Source organism: Chlorocebus sabaeus, chromosome 20 (assembly GCF_047675955.1).
Source record: "Chlorocebus sabaeus isolate Y175 chromosome 20, mChlSab1.0.hap1, whole genome shotgun sequence".
Classification (NCBI taxonomy): domain Eukaryota; kingdom Metazoa; phylum Chordata; class Mammalia; order Primates; family Cercopithecidae; genus Chlorocebus; species Chlorocebus sabaeus.
The window spans coordinates 103,458,688-103,484,987 of record NC_132923.1 but is presented as its reverse complement, the minus strand read 5'-3'; the positions used below and the strand labels follow the sequence as shown (position 1 = coordinate 103,484,987).

The 26,300-nt window shown below is 46.1% G+C and overlaps 1 protein-coding gene across 7 annotated transcripts in view; it reads right to left on the bottom strand.

The window, feature by feature from the left end:
- Nucleotides 1-26,300, bottom strand: part of CSMD2 (CUB and Sushi multiple domains 2) — a 654,890-nt gene that overhangs the window by 97,003 nt on the left and 531,587 nt on the right. For all 7 annotated transcript variants that reach the window (XM_037996751.2, XM_007979489.3, XM_073007520.1 and 4 more), the window contains 10 exons: nt 25,243-25,356; nt 17,770-17,865; nt 16,348-16,551; nt 15,821-15,945; nt 14,669-14,765; nt 13,467-13,571; nt 9,530-9,648; nt 8,939-9,008; nt 6,545-6,661; nt 2,811-3,020 (listed from right to left, as the gene is read on the bottom strand). In XM_037996751.2, coding sequence (XP_037852679.2) covers nt 2,811-3,020; nt 6,545-6,661; nt 8,939-9,008; nt 9,530-9,648; nt 13,467-13,571; nt 14,669-14,765; nt 15,821-15,945; nt 16,348-16,551; nt 17,770-17,865; nt 25,243-25,356 — 1,257 coding nt within the window. The remainder of the gene's footprint in view (nt 1-2,810; nt 3,021-6,544; nt 6,662-8,938; nt 9,009-9,529; nt 9,649-13,466; nt 13,572-14,668; nt 14,766-15,820; nt 15,946-16,347; nt 16,552-17,769; nt 17,866-25,242; nt 25,357-26,300) is intronic.

Genomic DNA, 26,300 nt, shown 5'->3' with positions numbered 1-26,300 from the left:
AAGTGGCCACACAGGGATGATTTTTACAAGGACAAGTGGGCTCATCACACGTGGAGCACAGTGAGTGGCCAGTCCCATCACAGGGATTCAGTGGCACGACTGTGCCTGTTGTCTAGGGTTAAGGCACAGTGCACTGGGTGGGCCCAACGCAGCTGTCCCTGGCACAATGGTGGCACCACTATTCCTTATATTTATCAGAGAGGGAAGGTCTCAGGGAGAGAGCACTTGGGCCTGGCAGGGGTGCAAGGGGCTGAAATGTGTCTCCCGAAACTCATATGCTCAAGACTTCACTCCTTGTGAATATGACCTTATGGGAAATAGATAGGATCTTTACCAAACTTATGGATATTAAAATGAGGTCACTAGGGTGGGCTCTGATCCAGCATGACTGGTATCTTTATAGAAGGTGGGAATTTGGAGACAGAGGCACATGAAGAGCACCAAGTGAAGATGAAGCCAGAGGCCGGGGTGATACTTCTAAGAGCTGAGAATCCAAGATTGTCACGAACTACCAGAAGCCAAGGGAGGGGCCTGGACAGAGTCTCCCTCATGGGCCTCAGAAGGAACCAACTCTGCTGACACCTTGGTCTTGAACATCCAGGCCCAGAGCCACTGGACAGTAAGTTTCTGTTGTTTAAGCCACCCAGTTTGTGGTACTTTCTTATAGTAGCCCTGACAAACAGGGAACGCCTTGGGGGAACGCACTGCATCTGACTCTGAGAGGACATATTTGGGACCAAGTCCCTCCTGTGACATCACAGCCATCCGAAGCATCATGACCTGTTTGACAGGTACACACCTCCCAGATAATAGGCACAGACATCCTCGGGCAAGGCTGGCCTCTGTGATGAGCCTGCACACACCTTCCCTGGGTGTGGCAGCTGTACTAACACCAGTGAAGTGACTCTGTCTGGGTGTAAGGCCCAACTTCTGAGGCTCCCTCTAGGTGACAAGCCCAGCCACATTCACCAAAGTTTACCCTGAGATGGACCCCGGAACCCTGAAGTCTCCTGTAGAACAGATTCAGTTGCACCCACCTCGTGGGATGCCCTTTAAGGCTTTCCCTAAATGACATGCCCAGTCCCCGCTCAGTATTCTTCTCTGGCAAGGGAGGAGCTCCATCCACACCATATTATTTCCAGAATAAAGAAGTCAAGTCTCAGAAAGCTGCATATAGGATGGTACTTTTTATATAGAAAACATGCTCAAAAAATTTTATAAAATGTTACATAGTTTTCACAGGTACACGTAGCATATATATATCTAGGCCTGGAAAGGTCACACCTAAACAATAGTAGCTGTTTCTGGAGAATAATCCTGGGTTTGGAGGCTGTAGACAAAGAGCTTTGGCCTAACTTGTAAGGTTTTAATTTCTTTCTTGTATTTTTCTTTTTTAAAACAAGATGAATATGTTTGTAAATTGTTTGTGTAATTAAAAATTAACTTTAAAAAACAAAACTGCAAAACTACAGTACGATCCAATTTTGGCTAAAAATATAGCTACAGCAATATATATACTGAAAAAAGGGGGGAATATATATTGAATTGTTGAAAGTGTATATATCTGCATAGGGTAGTGATGTGGTGGGATTATGGGAGGATTCTGACTTTCTGTGATGGGTGTTAGGGCCTGAATATTTCTGTCCCCTCAAATTCCTATGTTGAAACCTAAACCCCCATGTGAGGGTATTTGAAGGCAGGGCCTTTGGTGGCCTACCCTCATAAATGGGATTAATTCCCTTATAAAAGAGGCCTGAGACAGTTCTTTTGCACCTTCTACCATGTGAGGATGCAGTGAGAAGATACTGTCTATGAACTAGAAAGTGGGTCTTCGCCAGACATGGAATCTGCTGGCACTGTGATCTTGGACTTCCCAGCCCTCAGAACTGTGACAAATAAATTTCTGTTGTTTATAAGCCATTTGGCTTATGGTATTTTGTTACAGCAGCCTGAGCTAACACAATGTGCTCACAAAATTATCTACAGTGTTTAGATTTTTTTTTTTTTTTTAACAAACATGAATTAGTTTTGGAAAAAAAAATCTAAAAATATTTTTTAAAGTTCAGTGGAAGAATCTGAGAAAGGGGTTAGAACAAATGCTTCAGTCAGTCCCAATAAGGGAAGCATCCAAGTGAGATGTTGGGCTTACTCAGGACCACCATGTACAGTTGCACAGGTTGGGCACAATCTCCACATCCACAGGTAATGGATGGTCCACAACACAGGGGAACCTGAGTGTAGATGGGGCTGTTTCCAGGGAATGTGCCGGAAGGAGTGGGGCCTGTCACGGGATCCCACCTCAGGGAGGTAGAGCTGTGGTGAGTGTGGTTGGGCCTCACAGGAAAACCTGCTCCTTGTGCAAGGCTTAGAGGTGCCCTTGGGACCATTATTGTCATAGGAAGAGCTTTGCTGAGAGTAATTGGGCTTGATGTGCAGGGAAGGACTCTGGGGAAGTAATTCAGTTTATCAAGCCCAAGGGGAAGTGACCGGCTGGACACTTGGGGATACCTGAGAAGGCACAGATGGGACACTTGCCCAGGGATAACTGTACAGATTGGGAGCCTCAGAGGGTGCTGCTGGGCCTGCCACTCTTGAAAAGGCTGTGGGAGAACTTAAGCTGCCAAATGGGGTTAGATGGCCATGGGGGCTGGAGTGATCTGCCACCAAAAGGAAGCTTCCCTGGCTGGATCTGCCACTGCAACCCACCCCTTCCGGTGTTCTGTCCTCCCCATGGAAGGCTGGGAAGGTGGGTGGTTGGGGTAAGAGATGGGGATAGACAGAGAAGTAAAGGCGGTGCTCTTTTTCCTTACCCTGATACTCCAGCTTGAATCCTGGCCGGTTCTGGGAGTGGTCGCTGTGGAAATACACGGTGGTCTCGTGGGACGTGGAGAGGAGAGAGCTCGGAAGCTCATTTCCGCTGAATCTTCCCATCATGCGGCTAGTCTCATAGGGGCCATTCCGGATTTCGATGTAGTCATGGTTGGGCTCGGTGGAGAAGTTCAGGAACTGGATGTGAGCTCCTGGGAGCAAGACAGAGGCAGACAGTGCCCAAAGCAACACAGTCCTGCCTCAAGTGTGCTGCCTCCTGGAAGCAGCTCCTGCCAGAGCCATGAGTCCCTGCTATTGATTTCCCACCCAGCCTAGGCTCCTAGAACAGGCTTTGGGAATTGCCAGTCCAGTCAAGTCTCTTGTCTTTGACAGGGCTGAACTTAAAAGTGTATTATTCATTCAAAAATAAAGGCATCAGTCATTTCAGAGCTCCACTGGAGTTCATTTGATTTTGTTGAAAACAAAGTTCAGGGTCAACACTTGTTTTAATTTATGATTCATATGTCCAATATCAGCATAAAGATAGTTTTGCTAGAATAAACTTTTCATTTAAAAATAACACCCCCCCATACTTAATCAAAAGACATGACCTTCAATACTGCTGTTTTCTAGAACCCTTATGATAATTCAGAAACATAGGGCTTAGAAGTACACTTTGTCCCCTCTGTTCCATAAAGAAGCCAAAGAAAGTTTACACTTTGGGATCTTAGTGAGTTAATCAAGACCTTCTAGCAACCTGACAGGTTAAATAAATCTAATTAAGTTCTTAATGTACATATTAATATACTGTTTCAAGAACAAAGGTGGGAACATTAATGTTTGTTTACTGATAAGATTTTTCAAAATTAGATCACTATGGAAAATGTTATTGAAGAAATATATTTACTGAGCATAGGAAAAAGCCCATACTGCATTGCTAATTGTAAAAATCAGAGGACAAAATAGAATGCTGTATACAATTCTAATTTTTGTATTATAAAACACGGAAGAATATTAATTCACTCGCTAAGAATATTTGCTGGGCATTTGCTGTACATCAGGGCTGTGCTAGGCATTGTACAGAATGAGCAAGATCAAGAAAGTCCTTGTCTTCATGAGACTTACATGCTAACGGTGGGGGACTAAGTTATTAGTGACTATCACTGCATGATGAGATTATAGATGGATTTTCATTTTGAAAATTGGCTTATCTGTACCATCTAATGAGCTCAGAATAAGCACGAGTGTAATTTTTTTTGCATCTGATCATTTAAAGAACAAAATAAAGACTTGACACTTAATGTTGAAGACCTTTCATCTCCTGCCCTGTTCCATTCCCCTCCTGCCCTCCACAGAAGCAATCACATGAATTTGGAAGATATCCTTCCAGTTCATGGTTTTGAATTCTTAAATACGTATTTGGGTTTATGTGTTTTCAACATTTACATAAATATTATACTGTACTTACTTTTTTAACATAATATTGTGTTTTTCAAGGTCTATCCATGTTAATATACAAAAAGATAGTTCATTCATTTTAACTGCATGTTAATTCCATTTTATGAATTATCCAGCCACACAGTTCACTCCCCAATTCATGAACATGCAGATAGTTCCCAAGTTGCAGATAATTTTGCGATTTTTTTTTTTTTTTTTTGAGATGGAGTCTTGTTCTGTCGCCCAGGCTGGTATGCAGTGGCGCGATCTCGGCTCACTGCAAGCTCCGCCTCCCGGGTTCACGCCATTCTCCTGCCTCAGCCTCCCGCGCAGCTGGGACTACAGGCGTCTGCCACCACGCCCAGCTAATTTTTAGTAGAGACGGGGTTTCACCGTGTTAGCCTGTGATGAGCATCTTTGTACACATTACCTAAGGAGCCTCTACTTTTCATTCCACCGCCAGGCATCGTCCCCTTATACAGGAGCACTGAGGGCTGCATGCTCACCAAAGGGGCTCTTCAAGGATGGCGGAATTTCTGACTTGAGCTCCGCGGAAAGAACTGGACTGTGACCGCCATCTAGTGGAGCAGCATGTAGCTGCAGCAGCTCTTTACAAGCTGAGACCAGGTACCAAGTTAGGGACCTCGGCAGAATCCAACACTAACTCGAAAGCAAGGGATCCGGGCCTCTGCGACTGGACCCAGCAGTAGCTTCTTCCCTGAAGTCTGAATTAGCACCCAGAACTTAGAGATGAAAATGGTGGCTGAACATAAGGACTTACAGGGAAAGCCACCTCATTCACACTTCTGTTTGCCTTTGGATGTTGCCCTCCCCACCTTCTATCATCCTGGTTCTGTCCCAAGACTGGATGCAGAGGTATAGGGTCTCCCAGATCCTCTTAATATCTCAAAGTCTGGAGTCATAAAGGCTGCCGAGGGTGTCATCGCTTCACACCCGGTTTCCTTCAGAAGATGGTACTGAACAGAAAATAACATCTTTCAGAGGGCCACCAAGCTCTCTCCTCCCCTCCAACCGGATTTAGAGAAGGCCAGTCAGACTGCTTTTTCCCAAAAGTCCCTTCTCTAATCTCTAATCACACTCCAGGCTGAATAATGAAGGGTAAAATGGGAGATCTTCATTTCTGGGGCTCACAGACTGGCATACAGGGCTGTGCGGGCATAATCCCCTTGGGACATTTCATTCCTAGAAGCAGTGCGATGGCCGGGGCAAGATGACCCATGTGTACAGCCCATTGGTTCCATGTAAGCACAAAGCCCTCGTCCCTTCAACAGAGACATTTGGGGTTAAATGATATTCCCAGTACATGATACGTGGATCACCAGCAATTAAATTTTGTACCCACACTGATGTCCTCCACACCCTGACAACCTCCCATGCCTGGCATACTCGAACTCCAAAAACAAAACAAAAAACAAAAATAACACCCCCCCCAAAAAAAAACCAACCTTCCCAATCTCTAGGCCGTCTGGAATGTGCATACGAAGAAGAATGCGAACTCGACTTCACATTGATTTGGCTCAATTTAATTAGGATGATAAATCAGACATTGGAGTTAAAAGTACAACTTGGGGTCCAATCTCTGTACGACAGATTTCCCCCCCTTTTTAAAAAAATCCCTGAGTAATTAATTTTTAATTTTTAATATCAAGTGATACAGTGTTAGGTATAACCCAAGTACTTCCTCATTCCACATTCCTGGATTTTAGTTTATGGCTCAAATAATAATAATGGCAACCCCTAAGATTTTTCTCCCCCTGTATGTTAATCTCTGCCATTCTTAATTGGTCTTCACAATGGCACAAGAGGTCAATAGATGAGAAAACAGAGAGGCAGAGTGTTAAATAGGCTTGGCCCAAGGTTGTGCTAAGAGATTTTGGCGGACAGTGGTTTTTTTTTTTTTTTTTTTTTTTTTTTTTTTTTTTTTTTTTTTGAGACGGAGTCTCGCTCTGTCGCCCAGGCTGGAGTGCAGTGGCCGGATCTCAGCTCACTGCAAGCTCCGCCTCCCGGGTTTACGCCATTCTCCTGCCTCAGCCTTCCCGAGTAGCTGGGACTACAAGCGCCCGCCACCGCGCCCGGCTAGTTTTTTGTATTTTTTAGTAGAGACGGGGTTTCACCGTGTTAGCCAGGATGGTCTCGATCTCCTGACCTCGTGATCCGCCCGTCTCGGCCTCCCAAAGTGCTGGGATTACAGGCTTGAGCCACCGCGCCCGGCCGACAGTGGTTTTAAGCTCAGGGGTCTGGGCATGAAGCCTGTCTCCTCTGGGGGTTGGAGACTTACCAAAGCCCACGGGCAGTGCTATTTTCCAGGAGCAGTCCATGTTACTGGGGTAGTTGCCTGGGAAGCCGGGGCTCAGGATCACCCCCTCCATCTCCTCCACTGTTCCCCCACACTGTGCTGTGACAATGAGATGAGACAGAGGGTCAGGACAACATCAAGGGGTGTACATGGCCCTGCCAATGTTTGGAAGCTCCCTTCAAGCAGCAGTTTTTAAGCTTTCATGAGTCATAAAGCCCCTTGAGAATCCAAAGGAATCTTCTTAAAAGACTATGCCCATGGGCAACATTCAGTATGTACATTCAGGAAGGGAAGTGCATTCTGGGACAGCCTAAAAGTCCACAAGCCCAAGTTATGGACCCTTGACCTTGAACATGCCCTTCACAGGTCAGTTCCCTGGTGAGGATGTGCAGGAAAAGTGAGGAAGTTCTGTGCCAAAAGAAGTCTGATCATTTCTTACCCTATCCCCCAAATCTCCCTCTCCTCACTGCCCAATCCACTCTTCCAAGACTGCAGAAAAAGGATGAAAGAAGGCCCAGTCCCCACTCTGTGCCCAGCACCATGCCAGGCTCTTCTCAAATATGTATTTCAGGGGGCAGGGTGGCCGGCAGGGGAGGCTCACCACGATCCCATCCTCAGAAAAGTGACTGTGATCAGCGTTTCACAGGAGCCAATCAGGCTGTCTGAGCGACCCAAGGGCTTAGGGATATCTGATAGCCAATCAAGGTGAGTTCAGAGTCATCTGAGGATGCAGGGCTGGGGTGCTCCTGCAGTCTGGTTAGTTGACATCAGTTCTTTTCTTTTGCATCTTATTAGGAAAAGGTTGCGTGAACAGAAAGGGGCTAGCCAGTCTTAGAGACCCAGGGAAAGGATCGTAGAACAGGGATTGGCAGGTCCAGGCAAGTGTTTTCTGGGGAGAGGGCAGCTTGGCAAACAGACCCGAAAACAGTGCAGAGTAGGCTCCAGCCTCGACTGCCTGGGTCACCATCCCACCTTCACTTCCGATGGGATCATGGGCAAGTTCAAAACCCTCCAGAACTTGGTTTCCCACAACTGTAAAATGGAACTAGTGACAGCACCTATTTAACAGGGTTGTTATGAGGCCACATCAGAAAGGACTGCCTTTTACTTGGGACAAGGCTGGCATATGTTGTAAACCCCCAAAGAACAGCAGCTGCTGTTAAATGGATGGTTTCCATGTAAGGTCTTTGTAGTCTCTAATGGGGGAAAGTGCCTTGGGCTGACCATTCACATTTCTGGCCTGCTCCACAGATGCCCATGCCCTACGCCGTGGTGAAACCACAGAAGAGAAATGCTGTCGTGCTTGAGTGTCACTCCCTTACCTCCCTGCACTTCCTACCCCAAGGTCAGCCTTGAAGGGCACCTCACAGTCGACTGGGCACCAGAGAACCTTAGGCTTCAGTTCCTGACTCTGCCACTTCCTTTTTAATCCTAAAAAACTGAGATTTCTTGTTTGCAAATTGAGGGTAATGGTACCTTCCCTGAAGAGCTGATATAAGGAAATATGAAGCTCCATGCCTAGCATATAATAGATATTAAATAAATGTGCCTTTCTTCCTTGCCTAGCTAGACCAGAAGCTTCTGAAGGGGAGATGCTGTCTTTTCTTGTGTCTACTGATCTGCTCATTACTGCTGTAGCACAGGGTAAGGGACGAAGCCAAGTCCTTGTTTCACACGTAACCCTCAGCATTTCTTTTTCTTTTTTCTTTTCTTATGCTTTTTTTTGAGATGGAGTTTTGCTTTGTCACCCAGGCTGGAGTACAGTGGTACAATCTTGGCTCACTGCAAGCTCCATCTCCCGGGTTCAAGTGATTCTCCTGCCTCAGTCCCCTGAGTAGCTAAGATTGCAAGTGTGTGCTACCACATCTGCCTAATTTTTGTATTTTTAGTAGAGATGGGGTTTCACCATGTTGGCCAGGCTGGTCTCGAACCCCTGATCTCAAGTGATCCATCCGACTCGGCCTCCCAAAGTGCTGGGATTACAGGCATGAGTCACTGCGCCCGGCCACCCTCAGCATTTCTTTATTAGATTTGTCTGTCTGTCCCACAAGAAGTTATGGGGGAAGCCCAAAGTGCCTAGAAATTTCATCTGGGATCTGACTGATTAACTGGAGCCAGAATGGTCATCATCATGTTTTCAAATGGGCAGACCTCCTGTAACTTTTCATTTGGTGGGGCAGAGGATTCCAAAAGTCATGACTGTGTTAAACGGGAGTTAGATATTATAAAAACATCAGTTTAAAACGACTGACTTGGAACAAATCCAGAATATCAGACTTTCTTCTGATTTGAACTTGAACTCAATGATACACTACTGAGCTAAGATCCCTGAGAGAAAATAGGTTGGAATGAATTGTAAAGTCTGGGCTCTCTTACCAATACAGAGTGGAGGAGGGTAGTTCCATCGCCGCACGGTTCCGGGCATGCAGGAGATGTGGGCGTGGCCCTGGAGGAATCAGGAACAGGGATGGGCTAGCTGTCCCCGTGGGCACAATTGTGTGTACAACCAGGGGCTGTACAGGGGTCTGGTTCAGGGGCCTCATGTTAGGGAACAAGATACACAAAGACACACAGATCCACTGTGGGATGGGAGTAAGGCAGAGGGAGAGAGAATTTGGGGAAGGACAATTATTAACAACCATTACTAAAGAATTCTCATTATTAGAGGTTTCCTTGTGAGATTCCTTTAATTACTAAATTCCCTGATGGCCTTCAAAGGGAAATTAAATTTCCCTAAAGCCGAATGAAACCCAACTTTGCAGGAACACATTGGAGGTTGGCTTGTGCCAAATTGTTAGTCAGCAGAGTTTATCTTTCGCATGAACAGCTCCAGGAGAGGATAATGGTACCCAGGGGACCTGGGGGCTGCTCCCTGTTCTTTGGTAATTGTAGCTCTGCTGGTACAAGGCTGGCCAACCACATCTCAGGGGACACCTGTTTCCTGCTCTAGGGTGTCAGGGGAGGTACCTGGAGGGCATATCCCGGCTCACACTGGAAAGACACTACATCATTCACCAAGTAGCGCTCGCCAGTCTTCACCCCATTACTGGGCACAGCAGGTTCCGGACAACTGCTCAGGCCCACCGCTAGACAAGACAGAGACAGAAGGAAAGGAGAATGGACTAGCCCAGCAGGTCAGCACGGTGGTAGGCTGGGGTGATGCTGGCGGCAGGGAGAAGGGGTGCCTCTAATTTGTGCTTTCTCTCATCTTGTAGGCTAGTTCTTCCCAACTCTCTTCACCTTGCAGCACACAGAGAAAAACAGAATATTTACATGGCATGGAGGCTCAACAGACCAAAGCTCCTTGGGGAAGGTGGGTGTGATCCCAGGGGATGCTGGCTGTCCTGTCCACCCACTGAGCTCTTAGAGAGGGGGCTTAGCTAGGGAGACTTCTCTGCATGCTCTCCTCCCACATCCCTCCTGCTTCCTACTCTTAACTCCCCTCTGTCTTCCTTATCCTAAGAAGACAGATCCTGTGGACTAAGAGAGAGAGAGAGAAAGAGAGAGAGAGAGAGAGAGAGGGAGGGAGGGAGGGAGAGAGGGAGGGAGGGAAGGAGAGAGAGAGAGAGAGAAAGTCAAGAAGGAAGGAGAGCAGGGAGGGACATATCAGCGATGCTCAGGGGCTCAGTTAGAGTCAGACCAAACCCAGTCTGACCCCAGGTCTGCCAAGTGGAGGCCAAGACCTGAGGCCACATGAGCCCATGTCTGACCCTGTCCCCTGCTCTCCCTGCCTCCCCTCCTAAAATGGTCCTCATCCTGCTTTGAATCCCTCCCTGGCTGCCTTTCACACAGCAAATGGGAGTGTAGCATTTCCAGACAGGGGGCTTCCTGCCTCTTCTGTGCTTTGCAGGAGTCCCTGTACAGGTGCAGGCACTTCAGATGCGCTAAAAAGTTTCTGTGCCTTGCTGGACTGGACTTGGAGGGCACTTCTCCAGGGGCAAGGGCCAGAAGACTCATGAGGAGGCGGAGAGGTAGCTGTAAACTCTAAAGTGGTCTTCTTCATCAAGGCGGCAGAAAGGGGTGGATGGCAAACTGTGTACCTGGGTGGCATGGCCCAGAGAGTGTGGGAGATGGCAGCCTTGGCCCTTCTGGAGGCTCCCTTGGGGGACACAGGCTCCCTGAGGAGTCCACCTGTATCCAGTGCCCACAGGCAGCTAGGGGCTCATGGAAAAGCAACAGGGAAGGATCAATCAGCCTAGACCACCAGCCACCAACCCATCTTCCCAGACAGCAGCAGATGAGTCCTCATGCCACATTCAGAGATGAGACTCTGATAACTACATGTGCTTTTTTTCCTTCTGAGGGAAACTCACATATAACAAAATGCACAGATTGTGCATGAACATGGTAATAATCAAGTAAACATCCTAATCTTGAGTGTGCCTGTGCTGAGTTTTGACAAATGCCTGTACCTGTGTAACCCAAACACCTGTCAAAACCACAGAACGTTGCTATCACTCTGGAAATTCCTTCACACTCTTCGCAGGCAATTCCTGTCCCACATGTGCTTTTAACACGTGAGTGTGATATTTGGAAATGAAAACTCTCTGAGCCTTGTCCAAAACTCTCAGCAGCTGAGACAAAAGACCCCAAGGACAAGCATTAAAAAATCATCAAACTGAGTTTCAAGTGATTCATTTGTCATCTTGTCTATTTCTCCCCCTTCCTCTCCATACTCCAAGTAGAACAAAACTCACTATTTAGTGCAGTGGTAGCAACTAAGTAGACTGACTTATTGGAAAGACCTACTTACTGTCCAGTGATGGACAGAAAAGCTGAATGAGAACAAAAAAGCATGGTAGGAAGAAAAATGGAATGGGAGAAAGGTGAGGCTGAAGAGAAAAATGGAAGGAGATAGAGAAAAGTCCATTCTAACTTATCTTATGCTGCACAGATTGATTTTATTTAAGCCATGCTTACAGCAAAGGAAAATTTTTTTATCATATGTAATGTATTACTTTTGAAAGCATATTGCTCCATTTCCATTTAAATTAAATAAACATTAATTATGAATCATAGCAGTGGATGTGACTTTTCAGTACCCTTCGAAACCATTTGCCTCTACAATAGCAGTTAATTCTCTATCGTCTGTGAGCTCGTTGTAGATTATCCTACAAAATAAAGTATAACTATAGGGCCCTGGTTCCTAGGAATTCCAGTCTCCAAATACAGTGGGAAGCTCTGTTTCTCCCTCCTAGCTCTTCCCATCATGAGGGGACAACATATGAAATGTCAGCTACTGAGAAAACTGCCACTCCCCTTGGACAAATAAAATTGAGAAGAGGTAGATTTTTTCCTGGGAATGAAGCAGTAGAATGGTAAAGTGATTTAGGAAGAAAATGTGTCTTTGGAAGAAGAAAGAACAGAGAGGATTCTAGGGAACATTTAAGAACTCAAAATATTGGATAGAGAAACAAAACTGGAGAGAACAGAGAAGAACGGGTAAAAGGAAAAAATGTGATTTAGTCAAGAAACCCAGGATATTTCACTGCACCAGGGGAGTGAAGCCTTACACATCTGCTGGGAGGAGTCTCAGAGGTCCCTGTCCTACCCTCTACCCTGCAGGGTCTGCTTCTAGCTGTCCTGAGCTGGGTCTTTTTTATTTTTTCCAGGTGCATGCTTCAGTTCTTTCAGGTGACGAGCATCCTGGGATCTATGTAATTCTTTCCGAAGCAGGTGGATGAAGGTCATTTGTTTCACAGACCCAGGTGGGCATGTGTGTAATATATAGTTCTGACCCAATCAGGCATCTAGCACCAAGTGGGCCTTCTTTCTGCTCAGGCCCATGCTGTCACAGATGGTCAAGCCAACCATGCCTTCCTACATTTTTCTCTTCCCGTTGCAAACCTAACAACTCAGGCATCCGCTTCTGCAAGGCCTAGCTTTAGCTCCTTTCCTTTGTACTTTCTTAGCACCTCAGGTTTCACTAAAATGACTGTGTCCATGTCCATCTCTCCCTCTAGATTTTGTGCTTTTGAAGGCAGGGGCCTTGTCTTATTCACCTTTGTTCTGTGGAGACCTAACACAGGGCGTGGCACATTGCAGGTGCTCAATGTTTCTTCACGACATTTGCTTCTTCACCTGCCCACAACCATTCTCTCCCTTGAACCACTTCTCTACCATCTAGAGTCATCCATGAGAGCACCTGTAATGCTGTCATGCACCTCTCCGTATCTACCTCTCTCTAGTGCACTTTGACTGACCCATCTTAATTGTTCCCAATCCCAGCACAGTGCCTGGCATGTTGTAAATGCTCAATAAGTATATGCTGAATAAAAAGTGTAACAAATGCTGCTGCCTACCTATTCTTCCCTGTACCCAGTGGAGAAAGGGGGTGGGGCAGGCAGTCCCAGTATGCAAACAGTTTCCCTAGAAACCTCTTTCTTTGATCCCCAGAAGGCACATCCACAAATCTTTTTCTGTGAAGAGTATTTAGTAGTGACCACTGAGGGATGCCAGAAGCCAGGATATAAGGGTTTGAGCCTGCAGTGAGAAATCTGGTAGAAGATGAGTGAGGTATCCAATGATAGGAGGAAATTCAAAAATAATCGCATCACAGAACTAGGGGTTAGAGAGGCCAGGTTTTAGAACTGGGGGAGGAAGGCACAATATTCTTACATCCCAATTATGTACTGGGACCTTGGCCAATGCAAGTCCCCTTTCCATACCTGGCGTGGATACTGAGCAGGCATACAGGTTTTTGAGTAACAGACACTTGGAGGAGAACTCAGCCTTGAGGAGGTTTCAGACCTTCTCCAGGCTTTAGCATCCTCACCTAGGCTTGTGGGAAGGCTTACGTGGGATGGACAACATGCAGCTCCAATATAACCCTTGCTCAGAAGGGGCTCAGTAACTACTAGGTCCCACCCTGAACTCTGTACAAGCCAAGACCCTGGATTCTTACTTTTGTATTCCAAGTGGAAGCCAGCTGCAGATACGCTGATATCTGAGTAGAAATGAAGGTAGAGCTGGTTGGAGGTGCTGTTCAGAAGGGCAGGCACAGTTGTTCCTAGGGCAAGGACACCAGGGGTCATTTAAGTTTGGCTTCTCCAGGCCCTTGCATTCCTCCCCATTCTTCTGGATTTTGCTACCTGCTGACATTCTGCTCCCAAGGCCCCCAGATGTCCCCAGTTATGAAACTCACTAAATGACAAATTAGCACTCCTCAGAGGGCTAAGTGTCCAATGGCTGAGGGAGGGGAAACTAATCTGCTTCCTGTAAAATGAGCAGTGGCAGAGCCATGTGCCCACAGGAGGCTGAGGTACCAGTTGGGTCTCCTCTTAGCCATCTTCAGGATAGCTCTGACCTGTATTATTCTCTGGGCAGTCCTGCAGTGTGGACAGTTTATCTGGAGCATGTGGCTCCTCTTTATCTCCTGGCCATCTAGAGTTGTGGACCTAAAAGATTCAGATAATTGCCCTGGCCACTGGGCACAGCTATACACCACACTCAGTCAGAATTCCATCACTAGAATGGCAAAATGGTGCTGCCACTTTGGAAAACAGTTAGGAAGTTCCTCCAAAAGTTAAATATAGAGTTCCCCCATGACCCGGCAATTCCACTTCTAGGTGTATACTCAAGAGAAGTGACAACGTGTGTTCACACCAAGACTTGTGCATGAGCATTATTCATAACAGCACACAAGTGGAAACAAGCCATTGACTGATGAACGGACACACAAAATATGCTCTGTCCTTACAATGATGTGCTGAACTATACTGTGACTTGGTGAACTTTGGAAACATCATGTTAAGTGAAAGAAGCCAAACACAGAAGGCTTCCATTTATATGAAATGCCCAGAATAGGCAAATGCATAGAGATAGAAAGTAGATTGCTGGTAACTAGAGGTTAGGTGTGGGCTGGGGAGGGGAGTGCAAATGGGTACCTGGTTTTTTTTGGTGGTGGTCAAAATGCTCTGGGACTAGCTAGTAGTGATGGTTGTAGGACCTTTTGAATCTACTGAAAACCACTGCTGTGTCCACTTGAAAATGGTGAATTTCATGGAATATAAATTATATCTCAATAATAATAATATTAATAGCAATGTTCATGATGAGGAGTTCTAGCACCACCCTCCAAACTGAAGTCCCTGGAAACCAGCTTACCTGAGAAACTCCCCAGCATGGTTACAGTGTTATCTGCACCATCAAATACTTCCAGGGAGTCCCAGTTCTGCTCTGTGACAAAACTGATGACTTGGATCTGGGAAGGCAGAGGATTGAATTGTTGGTTAGGCAGCCTGCGTCCCTCCCTCCTTCTCTGCTTTCCCTTTCTGCCCTTCCCATAGTTAATTCAAATTTGTTGAGAATCTACTCTGGGCCTAACACTATGCTAGTCCCTTCCAATAAAAGTAAGATGCAGCCCCAACTCCAAGGAGCGCGTTGTCCAGTAGGGAAGACAGATGTGGAAAAAAATGATTAGAAGACAGTGGGATATTTTGCAAAGTAGAGAATGGGGAAAAGAAATTCCAGGAAGTGGGAAGACAGTCTCACTGACTGTCTCCTCATCTCTGGAACGTCCCTTGGGTTTCCCCACTTTCCTGCCTTGATTACATCAGATGTCCTGCAGCAATGAGCCCGTAACCCACTCCTGCCCGGATCTGTCTGCCGGAGTCCCAGTTTGCTGCCTCTCCGTTGGCCTTGCAGGCTCCTGACCCTCTTCCATGCCTTGGCACCAACGATGGGGACTCCCTCTGCCTGGCTCTTACCCCTGGGTACCAGTTATGCCCCCAGTTCAGCTTCTACAGCTCAGGCTGTGTGAGGTTCCCTAGGTGTGTGCCTGGGGGTTCTCTGTGCTTCAGTTGTGCTGGGTGCTTTGCTCTTTCTTCTCATCAGCACTGCCTCCCCTTCTAACCCTCAAAATCTTAAGAAAATCTTTAGCCATTTGAGAAACAACTTCTATGAATCCTTCCCACACTTCAGATTCCAGCTCCAGGCCCATTCCTTCTTTTAGCCTCCCCTCCTGACCAGGGCCAAGCGATGTCCACCTCTCCTCCTTCCTGGATTACCCAACTCCCACCGCATGCCCCTGAAGCTCTTGGGGTCTGGAACCTACTGTGTTTTCTGCTTGGGGGCCACATCTCCACATCTGGACTGAGTCTCCTTAGCCATAGGGCCAGGTACAGGGCTGATATGTCTCTTACTGGCTTACCCTGACTCAGGCCTTGGCACCAGCCAGCATCTGTGGTCAGCCACCTGTGAGCAGTTACCTGTGAGCAGACGGCCACCTGCCCGACCGAGGCGCCTCCTTGCCCCTACCTGGATGCCAGCGCCTTCAGGGACCACGATCTTCCACACACAGTTGAGGCTGTTGAGGTATGGCTCTGGGAAGCCGGGGGACAGGATGGTGCCCCTGCGCTCCGTGAGGTTGCCTCCACACGGCACTGGGAGGAGAGGCCGTCGGGTCAGAGGCTTTGTGGCCTCCCGTGGGAGCCTCCCCAAGCAGACTCCTCCCTCAGGGCCCCCAGCCTCTGTTTGTCCTCCTCCCCATGGGAGCGTCTCCCTAATGTCCCCAGTCCTGCCTTCTCCATGGCCTCTCCCCATGCAACTCTCTTCGGGGCCCTGGGCTCCGCTCCTCTCTCCACGTGTGCCCCGTCCCCAGTACCCCTGCTGTCTTCCACACAGCCCACAGCGCCGGGGACAGGAGCTGACTGGAACACCCCACCTCAGCCATGCGGTGGACGGCGGCCGCTGTGTGCCGTGGGGAAAGGACTATGTGCCGCCCTAGAGGGAAAGGACTACGTGCCGCCCCCCGCACCCCCAACGCCCGGGTCCTGGTTACTCACCCACACACGTGGGCGCTGAGACATTCCACTGGGCCAAGGCCCCAGGCACAGGGAGGCACTCGATCTCTGGCGACCCCTGCAGGGCATAGCCGGAGTTGCATTCGAAGCGGACGATGGCCCCCACCGAGAAGTCACTGCCCAGCCTCTTGCCATACCGGGGTTCCGGCACAGAGCTGCACTGCGTGGCGCTGGTTCGGGGAACCGCTGTGGGGGACAAGGGCACTGAGGGGAGGACTCACCCCCCAGAAACTGGCCCAGGGACAGACATGCAATGGGTCTGGAACAAAGACCGTCTGGATGAAACCCTGAGAGGCTCTGGAAGCTCTCCCGTAGGGAAGGGCTCGAGGGCTAACTAGGAAGATGCCTGTTACACTGAAGCATGGTTGGACACACAGTGCTACAGCACAGCTGTTGGAAAGCATGGGAGGTAGAGCCGTGGACCTCCCACGGACCTTAGGCCCCGTTTTGTTCTTTGCCTTCCCAATGACGCCCCTCACCCAACAGGGTCCCACTTTCCCTAGCAAGGAGAATGGGCCTTCCTCCTCCACCTTCTCAGGGCCTTCACCCTGCCTCTGTCCTGTTTTCCCCATGTGCCTTAAGATCCTGCCTGGCGCCCTGCCCTCCATGACCCCGGTCTTCTCTCCCTCCTGCCGCCCACAATGGTGATGGGCCCGGGATGGCCTCCCCTGTGGCAGGATCACCCCTGCAGAGAAACACAGCTCATCCTGGGCAGAATCGAATGAACAGGACCATGCTTAGAACCTGGGCCCTACAGAAGTGGATGTTCTCCTGGGCAAGTGGAGGTTGGGGCCTGGGGGTGAAAGCCAGGGTGCTCCAAACTGCCTTTCTGGGCCGGTAAGGAAGGGGACTAACACCGACTGGCTGGTTGGTACCAGCTGCTTCCCGAAGCCTCTTTGCATCCTATCAGTGAGGCATTGCGATTGCCCTCTTCTTACAGGTGAGCAAACAGGCTCTGAGGCCTGGCGTAGCTGGAGCCCAGCTCCAAAGTGGGGAGGTGGGATTCAAATCCACGTCCACGGCACTTCAAAGCCTGTGTTTTCCCCGCACCTTTACTGTGCCTGGCAGACAACACCAAGCTCCAGGGGAGTCTAGGTAAGATGCCTGGGCTGGTCTCTTCAGTGCCATCTGGACCATGCCAGACAATGGGTGGGGTGGGGAAGGGGAAAAAATTGACTTCCCTTGTCTGATTTCTTTCCTCATTTAACACACAACTTGTCTAAGAAATGTCTGCTGAGTAAGTGAATGTATAAAATTCAACTGAGTTTCAGGGAATTGCCCTACAAACTAGTAACTGCCCCCAAACACCCTGAGACTAGAGGTCAAAGATCCCTGTTCCTTCGATCACGAGTCCCTTAAGAACCGAGATCACCTTCCTACCTCCGGCGTCCATGTCCTCCATACCTTGGTAGACAAAGTGGAAGCCTCTGGCTGGTGCGAGGCCTTTGGCACTGAACTTAATGAGAACTTGATTGGAGGTGGCCAAGGGCAATGATTCTCCTGCCGAGATAAGGGGCAAGGAGGAGAGAACAGTGAGTCCAGCAGGTGGGTCCAGAAGATAAAATCCAGGCCAGGAAGGATTTTATGCAGCAATTCCTAGCAATTCCTTCCAGTACCCCATGCAGCAATTCCTTCCACATTCCAGGCCTTCCTGAAATGAAATCTTACATTTTTTACTGCGCTTTACAATTTAAAGTTTCTAGAAAGCTTTTCATCCACAGTCTTAACTTGACCTGTGGTCATGGTGAGGTTGGCATGCCAGAGTTGAGTACCCTCATGAAAGAAAGAAAGAAGGAAAGAAGGAAAGAAAGAAAGAAAGAAAGAAAGAAAGAAAGAAAGAAAGGAAGGAAAGAAAAGAAAGAAAGAAAGGAAAGAAAGAAAGGAAGGAAAGAAAGAAAGGAAGGAAGGAAGGAAGGAAGGAAGGAAGGAAGGAAGGAAGGAAGGAAGGAAGGAAGGAAGAAAAGAAAGAGAGGCCCAGAAAGATTAAATGACCCGTGCCGGAAAGCAGAAGGCTGCTAAGGATGTGTGGAGCAACAGGGATGGAGAGAGCGGCTGTTACTAAGCCGACTGACTGGTGGTTTACTTGGAAAACTGACATCAATCTGCATTTTAAAAAATAGCATTGGCTTCTGGGAAGGAGGATGATGTGATCATCTGGGAGCAACTGGTCTTTCCCAGACACTCTCCCACCACCCTGTCGATAACCAGAGCGATGGTGTAATTTATTGCTCATACTAGAAAACTTCTAAGAGTCAAAGAAAGCGCTATCAATAGTTACGGTGGGACTGTCCCAGGCAAACCAGGATATACTATTGCCGGCCAATAACACACAAACTGGGGGGAAGCTGCATGGCCACAGGAAACCAGGGTAGGCTGACAGCCTTTGTAGCAGAAGACAAAGGTGCATCTTCTGCTTGGTGTGGTACAGATAGGCCAGGGGAGAGACAGCACCAACGAGACCTGTAGCCAATTAGTGTAGTCGCCATCCTGGGGAAGCCCAGGGAGAACATGGGTGGAGGCAGCAGCATGGCCACTCTGCCTGCTGGCCCCCTGCAGACTTAGGGACCCCTGGGAAGGGCTGCTGACCCCAGACCCCATTCTCAGGAGGGAAACAGTGATTATAGAGAACCAGGCTATATGTCCACTACAGTGAGGGCTAGAGTTAGGACCCACAAGGGAGCTACTGGGAGGTCCACCTGTACTTCCAGGAAGCTGAAGTGATGCCACCAACACGGGAGCAGAGAGCCTTTTGCAAAACAGGCTTAGATGTACATGTGACCCAGAGGACTGAGCCTGGCTAGGAGTCATTGCCCCAGCTAACAGTCATTGCCCCAGCTAACAGTCATTGCCCCAGCTAACAGTTATTGCCCCAGCTAACAGTTATTGCCCCAGCTAACATGTAGCTGCCAAAGCAGAAAGAAACTCATGAAGACAAAGCTTCCCTTTGTTATCACTGCCATCTCCAACTCCTCCTCCAGATGGATGTGAGCAGAGTGAAACTCAGCTTTTCTATTTGGCCTGACAGATGTGGATAAGGACCCTAGTGAGCTCTCACAGAACCCATGTCAACTTCAGCCCTGAAGGCACATGGGCCTCCATCTTTGAGAGAGAGCAAATAGTAAAATCACTGGACATAAGAAAAAATGTTAAAGTTTTGAGGAAGGAGATCACTCGGAGAGGTCAAAGCAAATACTTTATTTGAACCACAGTAAAGAACAGGCAAAACTCTCAGCAGACGTTCAGTCATGGTTGTCATGAGATTAAATCTAGCATTGCATCTGTGAAGTCAGAGGATGAAGGATCTGAGATCAATAGAGATGAGAAATGCTAGTGCAAGCAGCTGGATTCCACAGAAACTGAACAGTGAAGTGGAGATGAAATTTTGGAAATTCTCTCAGAATCCACAGAAAAAGTATAAAGAGATTAAAATAACAAGAGAAATGACAAGTGACATGAAAGATGAAAAAAAAATCCATATGCATATATCAGGAATTCCAGAAAGAGAAGACAGAGAAATTGAAGGAGAAAAAAAATCACTTAAGGCAGGGTGCAGTAGCTCACATCTGTAATCCCAACACTTTGGGAGGCCGAGATGGGCGGATCACCTGAGGTCAGGAGTTTGTGACCAGCCTGACCCACGTGGTGAAAATCCATCTCTATTAAACATATGAAAATTAGCCGGGTGTGGTGTAGCACAACTGGAGTCTCAGCTACTTGGAGGGCTGAGGCAGGAGAATCACTTGAGCCTGGGAGGCAGAGGTTACAGTGAGCTGAGATCGCACCACTGCACTCCAGCCTGGGCGACAGAGTGAGACTCTGTCTGCCCCGCACACAGAAAAATCGTTTAAGAAAGAAGACACTTTTCCTAAGTTGTGAGGTTCAGACTGAAGTATTTGCCAAGTGCAAGATAGAATTAGTGAGAAGAGACTTCCACCACAACACATCCTAGTGGGCTTTTTCATTAACAACAAAAAAGAAAATCATATAGACAGAAAAGCACAGGTTATGTACAAGGACAAAGAATCACGCTGGACTCCAATTTGTCTGTAACAATAAATGGTGGAATAATTACTGCAGTTTTGAAAGATAAAGTTTGACCCATAATTTGATTTGCAATCAAGTTGTTATTTATATCTTATGTCAAAAGGAAAGCATTCTCATATATGCATGGTGACAGAAAGTACTGCAGTTATAAGCCCTACTGAAAAACAAAAAAACAAAAAAACGAAAAAACAAATCCAAAACTAAAGTAGGGAATTAAGGAACCAGCAGGGATAAACACAACCAGAAAAATATAATGAGCTAACAAAACAAAATGAGCTAACAAAACAAAATGCAAATGCAAAAATTTGCTCTTGGGGAAGAAGTCCACAATTTAAAAAATAACCACTATAACATTAATATAAAAGTCCAAATATATCAAGAAGAACTTGAAAATTTAGAGTTGGGTCAGGTATGTATGGAAAAGCGAGGAAGCAAAATCAAAACAACACAAACAAAAGCACAGAAAGAACAATACAAGATGACAGATATCAGACCAAGTAATTCACTTGTAAAATAAATGAGTCAACTTCCTCTTAAAAGAAAAAGAGTTGGAGAAAATGAGAGAAGATATGTCAGGAAAACAGATGCAAAAATTGCTAGAAATACAAGAAGACAACAAAATATCATAATTGTAATGGGAAATACTTTCATGCAACATTCACAATCATTGATACATCAAATAGAAAAACAAAATGAAGACTGTTGAGTAGCAGTCCTTTAGCTTTTTCTCCCCCAACACAACTCAGGGACAGGGACATAGTGCACTTCCATCAGTACCAATGGCTCGTTATAGTGTTTCTCCGAATGAGGAATAAGGGACTCTCTGAATACACTGAAATTGACACCTACAGGTTTTTTTTTTTTTTTTTCTTTTTCGTTTGAGATGGAGTCTCGCTCTGTCGCCCAGGCTGGAGTGCAATGGCGCAGTCTTGGCTCACTGCTACCTCTGCCTCCTGGGTTCAAGTGATTTTCCTGCCTCAGCCTCCCCAGTGGCTGGGATTACAGGCACCCACCACCATGCCCAGTGAATTTTTGTAGTTTTAGTAGAGATGGGGTTTCACTGGTATCCCAGCACTTTGGGAGGCTGAGGCAGGTGGATCACTTGAAGTCAGGAGTTTGATATCTACAGGTCTTATACATCTCTCTCTCTCTCTCTTTCTCTCACTCTCTCTTCTTCCTCCCCCAACTTTTTTTTTTTTTTTTTTTTTTTTTTTTTTGATACGGAGTCTTGCTCTGTCACCCAGGCTGGAGTGCAGTGGCTGGATCTCAGCCCACTGCAAACTCCACTTCCTGGGTTTATGCCATTCTCCTGCCTCAGCTTCCCGAGTAGCTGGGACTACAGGCGCCCGCCACCTCTCCTGGCTACTTTTTTGTATTTTTTTAGTAGAGACGGGGTTTCACCGTGTTAGCCAGGATGGTCTCGATCTCCTGACCTCGTGATCCGCCCGTCTTGGCCTCCCAAAGTGCTGGGATTCTCCCCCACCTTCTCCTTCCTTCTTTCCCTTCCCTTCCCTTCCTGTTTCTATTGGTCCTATACACTTATATCTATATCCATATTTATATCTATAGGTCTTAAATGTAGACCCTCTATCTCTCTTTACTTGATCCTTACTATACCTCTAAATCTATAGCTATACATCTATCTATCTATCTATCTGTTTTGAAAAGGCATCCTACTCCAGGAGTTCCTGATTTACACTCTTGGTTGGGTGTGTATGTGTGAGGTGGTGGTTACAAAAAAATCATTTGGTTGAGAATCACTGATACAATAGATTTGAATAACAAAATTGAGTAAGACTGATTTAATGGCAATTACAAATCTCATTTACTCCTAACACTATAGGAAGTAGGATTCTTTCTCTTTGCATTTTACAGGGGAGGAAACTGAAGCTCAGAGAGGTCAAGTACTGTGCCCTAAGTCATCTAGAAAGCAAACAGGAGAGCTAAGAAAAGAGTGTGATTGTACAGCCTGAGCTTTCGTCCTGCTTCTCTACCTTACAGAGAATACACATCCTTCTTAGATATTTAGAAAACTAAAAAAAAAAAAAAAAAAAAAAAAAAGGTCCTTCGCTACTGAGAGGACCTCAATTAATCCTCAAAGAAGAAATGGTACAGGCCACATTCTCTCACTACATGGAAATAAAAATATAAATTAACACAAAAGTTTAATGCGTCAAGAACAAAATCCACATTCTTAGGGGAAAAGGAAAGACATTCTTAGCCAACTCTTGGGCAAAAAGAGTAAACAACACCACGACGAGCTATTTAAAAAGTAATTATGATGAACATAGTACATAACCAAATTTACAGCATGAAGCCAAAACTATGCTTGGAGGTGAATACATCGCTGTAAACATGTTCCTTATTATGCAGAGAAGATAATGAACAGAGCTCTCAATTCAAGCAGTTAGAACATGAACAAAATAATCAGAAGAAAAATATGAGGAAGGACATGATGAAATAAAGGCAGAGATTAATCAAAAAATAACAACAAACTCTGCAGAATAATTGATAAATTGCAGCAATAAAAATTAAAAAAAACAAACAAAAAAACACAAAACACCTGGTACAGCCAAAGAAAAAGGGGATGATGAATGCACGATGCAGCATAACAAAGGCAGGAATATCACCGCTAATACAAAGCAGGGTAAACCTCACCGTAGTACATTATATAAATTGTGGTACTAAATGTAAAGGAAATTATGAAATGGATTTTTTTACTAAAAGCTAAAATATCAACATTGATATTAGAGTAATATACCTGAATAGACCAATAACTGTGGAAAAAAATAAAAGAAAAGCCACTGAAAAGGAGGAGATAAAATAATGAGACAAATTTATTTGCAGATGATATTACTTCTTGCCTAGAGGAGCCAGGAGAAGTAGTTGGCAGTGAAAGCAGTATTATGAAGAGTCCAATGACTTTACGAAGCAAATATGCCAAAAACGCCAGTCTTTGAATATACTAGCAAAGACCAGCTAGAAAACATAATGGGGGAAAAAAGACCCATTTACAACAGCAACAAAAATCTCCATGAAATGTCTAGGAATAAAGTTAACAAAAAATGAATACTGCCTAAATAAAAATTATAGCATCGTTTCAAGGGCTACAGAAGATAAACAAATGCAGAGACATGTTGTATTCCTGGATGGGAAGAAGAGTTAATATTATAAACATGTGAGTTCACCCTAATTTAACGTGTAAGTTTTATTAAATCTCAGTCAAGATTTTGATGCAATGTTTTAAACTTGACAAAATATTTCTAAATTTAATTTGGAGGCAAAAGTAAGCAACAACAGCCAATAAAAATTCAAAAAAAGGATGACTCTGGGGACTTATAATACCATGTGTTTAAAATTATTATATAGTAAACACTATTATAGTGTTACAATAATTAAAACTGAAAAAGGAATAAATAGACATTTAGAAGAAATGGATAAAAAGTCTAGGAACAGACACTTCATAAATATTTAGTATATGTAAATTTGGCATTTTGAAAATTCTGCTAGGACAACTGATTAACTATATTTGAAAGAATATGGTTAGATTCCCTATATCAAATAATAAATCAAAATAAATTCCAAAGGTATTAAAGCAGTGTGATGAAACTAAGAAGTGAAAGAAAACACAGAGGAATATTTATTTGACCAGCATAAAAGCAAAGGAGAAAACTATAAAAGAAAATATTGATAGATTTGATAGCATGAGAAATTTACATATTCTGACCTTAAAGCACCCTGACAAAAATTATATAGCAAAAGACAAGCTGGAGAGGAGGGTTTTTCATAGCATATTATGTATATATTTATATAGGTTAAAATATGGAGCTCTGCTCAATAAATAAGAAAATAAGTGCTTACAGAAAAATCAACACAAATTCACAATAAATTCACAAATAAAAAATGCACAGGCCAATAAACACATAAAAATGTAACCTAACTAGTAATAAAACAAGGCAAATTAGAAAATGAGATACCATTTTTCACTTTTCAAACTGATGACGCTTTTGTTTTTTTAATTACCTGGTTTTGTAAGAATAAAACATGCCCTCTTATTGTTGGTGATCAAACTGACAAGATCTTTCTAGAGGGATATTTGATAATCTGCACAAAAAGCCTTAAAGATCTCACATATCCTTTACACTGACAATTCCACTTCTAGATATTCTAAAGTGACAGAAATGTATATAAAGATGTATGTACAATACATTGCATTACTATTCATAAGCACAAAACATTACAATCTAAATGTTCAATGATACGGAATTCGTTACATAAATTTTAACTAATTGTATGAGATATTACTATATGGCACTTAAAAATCCTAGCCTAGAAGAAAAAAATGACAGAGAAAAGCTCGCAGTGAATATTTCAATAAAATATGTATATTGGTTTGTTGAATAAAATATGTAAACATCGAAGTAGATACAAAGACCAGAAGTAAATCCACTACATCTTGTCAGTGGCTCTTTCGGGGTAGTCTTTATTTTGATTCTGTATGCAATTATTTTGTTTTGTCACTAAGTTTTCTATGATGAAAATGCAATACATTTATAATAAGAAAAAAGTTGCATTTGAATACGAACCAACAGAAGGCTACACCACAAGGGGGCGTTGCAGACACAGCCTGGGTAAGGGCAGCTGCTGAAGGCCCCCCTAGTTGGAGCTCTCAGGAGCTGGCCGCTGCGTTGTAGACAGCACCAGAGCACCACACGCACGCAGAGCCCTAGGGTTCCACCTGCGGCCATGGGGTGCTTCTAGAGCCTCCTTCCTTTAGCCGGCCGTGATGCCCCCAGCCCATAACCGTCCCCACCCTGGCCGAGCCCCGGATACCTGTGTGGGAGCCCGAGAGGGAGCTGAGGAGCCGCGAGTGCTGGCTGTGGCCGTCGTGAACCTCCACCACATCGTTGAGGGCCGTGTGAAAGAAGGCGAACTGGCCAAACACCACTGTGGAGGAGACACGGTGTGGGGACTGGGCAGGCGCGCTGGGGGCAGGAGAGGGGATCTCGGGGTCTAGGGGCCCACGTCAGGAGGAAGGCAGCCCTGGGGAAGTTGTTGGTTCCTGGGCTGTGGCTTGCTGCACTGGTTAGTGCAGCCGCACAGTCTGGCAGTGGTCAGACACCCGGCACAGGGAGGGCACAGGGAGGGCACAGGGAGGCGGGGAGCTGGGAAGGCCGGGCTGCGCTTCACAAGGGTCAAGACAACACCCGCTGCACCCAAAGGTCAGGCGGGTGGAGGCGAAACGGAACCAAGTTTGTTCCTTTCCCAGATAGCAGCTGCAACAGCTACTGGAGGCCATCAGAGGGCTTTTGGTACCATCCCTTTCTCCTTGTGATGTCAGGACTCCACATTCAGGCGTCCCAAGGCCAGTTAGTCAGTGTCATTGAGTTGAAAACTGTATACAGAGATCTGTAGTGAGTGCTGTGAGCTCCTTATCACTGGGGGGGATTCAAGCACAAACTGCATGCCCACCTATCAAGGATTCTGCTCTGGGTAGCAGATCAGATTGGACAGCCTTTCAGGACTTTTCTAACTGTGATCCTGCAGGTCTGAGGCTCCTGCCACCTCAGTATATTGGGGAGTGTGTGTACATGTACGTAAGTGTCCTGGTTCTGGGGAAGGAGTGGGTGTACTGATGGCTGGAGCTATGGGTAGAGATGAGACTGGGAATTTATAGAGGACAGAGAACTGCAACTCCAGGACCCAGCAGAGTGCATGGCCCCCAGTGGGTGCTTACTACATGTTTGGTGAATGCCTCAAGCATCAGGCCTTGCTCTGTGCTTGCCCCTCCTGTCTTGGGGAATAAGGAGTTAGCTCTCTGCAGGCTGCTCCCTCCCTCCTGCTTCTCCCCTAGATGGTTGGGACATGTTGATGTCCTTTGCCACACCCAA